Consider the following 4485-nt stretch of genomic DNA (forward strand, 5'->3'; position numbering starts at 1 on the left):
TCTTGTCTGTTACAATTTTCTGTTACTTATTATTATTATTTTGGTAGTCAATTTTTCATTACCTTGAAACCAATATTTTAAAACCTTTTTTTTTTTTTTTTCTGGGTGTATATGTGTGTGGGCAAATTAAAAAGAAATACTAGCTCGAGCTTTCTGAGCATGAACTTTATATTAAACACATTCATGTACTCCACGTACAAAAATGAAAGAAGTGCAACATACCATAGAACCCCCATCTTTTTACGAAAGTAGCCGATTCTTTACTAGAATAAATCAACCGTACAGACTCTCCACCATTTATTCATCTCTACGAACCAGACGCAAACAAAATTAATATTACAAACATCAAAAACTTCAAAACATGTGGCAATTCCCTAATTGAAGTACTAGACAGGGGACTAAAATTTATTGACCGCTCTATCATACAGAAACTAGAACCAACAAAAAAACTAGTACCTAGCATATATTTTTCTACTTCAGGCCAATCGAGATTATTCTTCTCTTCTTATTACTTTCCCTCATGGGTATTCCCCCACTGCCTGTTCTGTTCGTTTTGGTCTCCTAAGTTGGATTCCATTCGAGTTTGGTCTTCCCCAATAACCAGATCCTTGGTGGTCTGGGCAATCTCCACTATAGTTTCCCCAATGGCTCCCAGAACCCCACCGTCTCCTTTGCCTTCTTGAACGCCATATGTTTCCTCTCTGTGCTGTTCTCCTCCTTCCAATGTTTTCCCGTGTGGTCTGCTCTCTGTCTCGGTCTGCTCTGTTTCACATTGCTGGGGTACTTCTTTTCTGGTTTCATGTTGCTGGGGTGCTTCTTTTCTAGTTCCGTATTGCTGGTGTTCCTGTCTCGTTCCATATTGCTGGTTTGATTCCTCTTTCCAGCTCTCTCCTCTCTGTTGATTCTCGATGCCCTTTAAACAAGGATATTTTGATAAATCCATATGAAATAATAATATTAGCATAAAAAATCATGATTAAAAAACCTAACCAACAACTAAAGGAGAGCTTCATATGCCGAGAAATAGTCATACGTAGTGACCAGGGTGTGCTTGCGGGTATATGCACAATTGCATTTATAAATTGTGTATAATATCTATCTATCTATATATTTATATATATATATATGTATATAGTATCAAAATATTTTCTCCAGGGGAATTTTTTACGAGCTCAAAATCTCAGGATTGGCTGTGAAAGGTGCCCTATTACACATTCTCGACAAATTTTGTCCAGCAGAGAAAGCCTACATATTATCATTAAGTGCATGCTCATAATTTGATCATTTGATATGCATCGGCTCTAATAATTCTGGTATATGAACACCTTAATTAATGGTACCTGTTTTTCAGCTGACCTCTTAGCCTCTAATTCTCGCTGAGCCTCTTCTTTCTTCCTAGCAGTGTACTCCTTAGCACTCTCCCCTGTTTTAGCAGCAACATCCTTAGCAGCGGATATAGGCTTAGCCGCAAGCTCAGCAGCCTTATGACCTGCATATTCCGCAGCTCCTACAACCGCCTTCGCCGCCACCTTCGTCCCCTCCACCGCTTTCTCAGTTGAGTAATGCGCCGCAGTCCAACCAGCCACTGCAGCTCTGTCCTTCGCGTCCACCGCCACCTTCCCGGCATAATGAGCCGCTCCCTTTCCAGTTTCCACAGTAGCATCTTTCGCCGCAGCGGCATAATGAATCGTAGTCTCCCCGGCAGTGACGGCCAAGTCTTTAGCTTTCCCTGCCACTGGCACCACAGTTTCTTTCGCTGCAGCACCGCCTTGTTGTGCCTTCTCCAGCGCCGTATCTTTGGCAACCCCAACTTTCTCTGTTGCATACTGCGCTCCTTGGCGCAGAGTGTCTTTAGCTCTTTCTGCCATTGGCACCACGGTTACTTTTGCCGCAGTACCGCCTTGTTGTGCCTTCTCCAGTGCTGTATCTTTGGCAACCCCGGCTTTCTCTGTTGCATACTGTGCTCCTTGGCGAAGAGTGTCTTTAGCTTGTGAACCTTTTTCCGAAGCGTATTCGGCTGCTGTACCAAGACTTTGCTTCGCCGATTCTTTAGCTTTCTGATACCGTTCTTCTGCCGCCTTTATCGCTTCCATGGAGTTTTGCTGCGCGGTTGCTCTGAACTTGGATATCTCTTCCAAAGTAAGCTCCTGTTCGTTCCGACTTGTCTCCTCCTCCTGTCGGCCTTGATCTCGTCCTCTATTCTCTGAGCCCCTAGCTCTCTCCTTCTGTTGAACCTCTTCTTGGCTGGTCATCATCTGAGTTTGGCTTCCACTATCATCCTCGCTTCGACCATGTTCTCGTCCTTTTTTCATCTCCATATCTTCTTCTCTCTCCTTCTGCTGAGCCTCTTGCTGATTTACCATTTGTTCCTGCCTTTCTCTCTTCTGGTTACTCTCTCCTCCTCTTTTCACCTCTACTCCTCCTCTTCCTCCCTCCTGCTGAGCCTGTTGGCCTCTGTTCGATTGTTGTTCGGTTTTAACCTCTATGATCCTCCCTCTCTCCCTCTGGTGACCCTCTTCTCCCTCTTTCATCTCTGTGCGCTTTCCTCTCTCCTCCTGATGCTGATGCTCACTCATTTCTTCTTTTCCGATCTCCGTGTCTTTCCTTGCCACCCGGCCACCCTCTTCTTTGCCCATTTCTTGAGTACTTATTCCAACATTAGCCCCATCCGTATGGCCTTTCTCTTCAACTTTAACTTCGAACTTCGCCACAGTCCGCGGCTGATCACCAGCATACGATTGATCTTTCTGATCGTTTCTCACCTTATCAGAAAGAGAAACAAACTGGCTTCTATCACCATGAGGATGTTCTTTGTTGCAACCTTGTACTTGCTCCGCCATATGCTCAAAATGGCTCGTCATCTTCGGAACCCTGTCTTTCTCCACCTGAACCTCCCTCTCGCTGGTGGTGTTGTCTCTGCGATTCCTTTGCTCTGACGCCATTTTCTTTTTTGGAATATAATAGCGAATATCCGAGAAGAGAATATGATAGTTTTTTTTTTTTTTCCCTTCGATCTCTGCTTTGTGGATTGGTCAGTGGGAGAGAAGTGGATGTTAAAAGAACCAGAGTGGCTAATGGCGGTTGTAGAAGATGGGCATGGAAAGTGCATGCGGGCATAGACATGTGTTGGGTGAAGCAGTGCCACGTGGTGTTATTTTGGAAACTTAGGAACTTAGTCAGCTTATTTTCTACCCCGGAGAAGACACGTGTGAATTTGGAATGGATTGGGCTTGTGATTGTAACACGTGTGGAGTATTGCAGGCCGAACACTGTTGTTGTTTGCTGTATGCTTATTGTGCGTAACATTGAGAGTTGAAAGTTTTAGGGGACGAATTAATATATAAATAAAAAATAAAAATGGAGATGATGCGGTGGCTTTACACATAGTATGAGGCTTCGATGATAAGGATCTAATTCTAGAGCGGTTCCAAAAGAACAAAAAAATAAGTAATCAATCTGATCGTTAGTTTGGGAAAAGTTTTATGGTTATTACTAGTTTTTTTATACAAATAATTGACCTATATATGTATATTGGGAAAAAAAAAAACATATATATATATATATATATGGTTCAACAACCTACTTTTATATTTCTTTACTTGCTTGGTACATGTTTTTTTTTTCCTTAAATAAGTAAATAAATACATAAAAATTCTCAAAAGAAAAAAATTTGTATTGGTTTTGTTCTCATAGTTCAGGATAAGTTAATTTAATTTTCCGAAAGCAACCATGTTAACAGTACTTAATATGATTTAAATCCATGGAAACATATACAGATATTCGATTTACATATTGGTGTTTCGAGTTTTTTTTTTTTTTTTTTTAATGGGATAAATACGTTGGTTTTTTGGATAAATGTATTGTTGTTTTGGTCTATAGCTAGTTTACCAATTATAGGTTTAAGGAAATTTTGCCAGTTTCTTAAATAGGTTGTACAACCTTAGATATTTTGTCATTAAGGATATGAATCATCACCTCGTTTAAATTTTATGTAAGTTTTTCATCATTCATTGTAGCAATTAACAAATAAAAAGTTAAATTTAAAAGTAATACTTAGAGGTATCAACTAGTTTTAAAAGTTATACTTGGAGGGTTTTACAAGTAATACTTAGAGTTATCAACTAGTTTATTAAATTATTTACCTATTATTATTCAATTGGTTAATATATCAATATTATGGATAAGCCAACATTTAAAAGAATAAATATAATTAAATATAGACTAATTACATAATAACATATGTATATTTAATGTAATTAAATATAAACTAATTACATAATAACATGTGTATACTTAATAAATAATTTGATAGATTAATTAGTGTTTGTAATATTGTTCTTGGATGAAAATATACAGGATCATTAAGTTTAGAATAATCAGTAATATATCTTACAATATCCATATTTTTCACTAATTCCAATGATCATTAGTAGTATAGCTAAAACTAAAAAGTATATAGATGATTGAATGTAGATTCGATTATAA

General features: G+C 38.8%; 1 protein-coding gene across 2 annotated transcripts; it reads right to left on the reverse strand.

The window, feature by feature from the left end:
- Positions 1–237: 237 nt before the first annotated feature.
- LOC112491403 (seed biotin-containing protein SBP65) lies at positions 238–3042 on the reverse strand. Of its 2 annotated transcripts, none has more exons than XM_048471304.1 (2): positions 1357–3042; positions 238–913 (listed from the first exon to the last, which is right to left on the reverse strand). In XM_048471304.1, exons 1-2 carry the CDS (start codon positions 2940–2942, stop codon positions 631–633), a joined length of 1869 nt encoding a protein of 622 aa, XP_048327261.1. In that variant the 5' UTR covers positions 2943–3042; the 3' UTR covers positions 238–630. The 2 variants fall into 2 exon arrangements, with proteins under 2 accessions (XP_048327261.1, XP_024928757.2); XM_025072989.3 differs by having other exon boundaries at positions 1341–3034.
- Between the last annotated feature and the right edge of the window lie 1443 nt (positions 3043–4485).

Source organism: Ziziphus jujuba, chromosome 4, assembly GCF_031755915.1.
Source record: "Ziziphus jujuba cultivar Dongzao chromosome 4, ASM3175591v1".
Taxonomy (NCBI): domain Eukaryota; kingdom Viridiplantae; phylum Streptophyta; class Magnoliopsida; order Rosales; family Rhamnaceae; genus Ziziphus; species Ziziphus jujuba.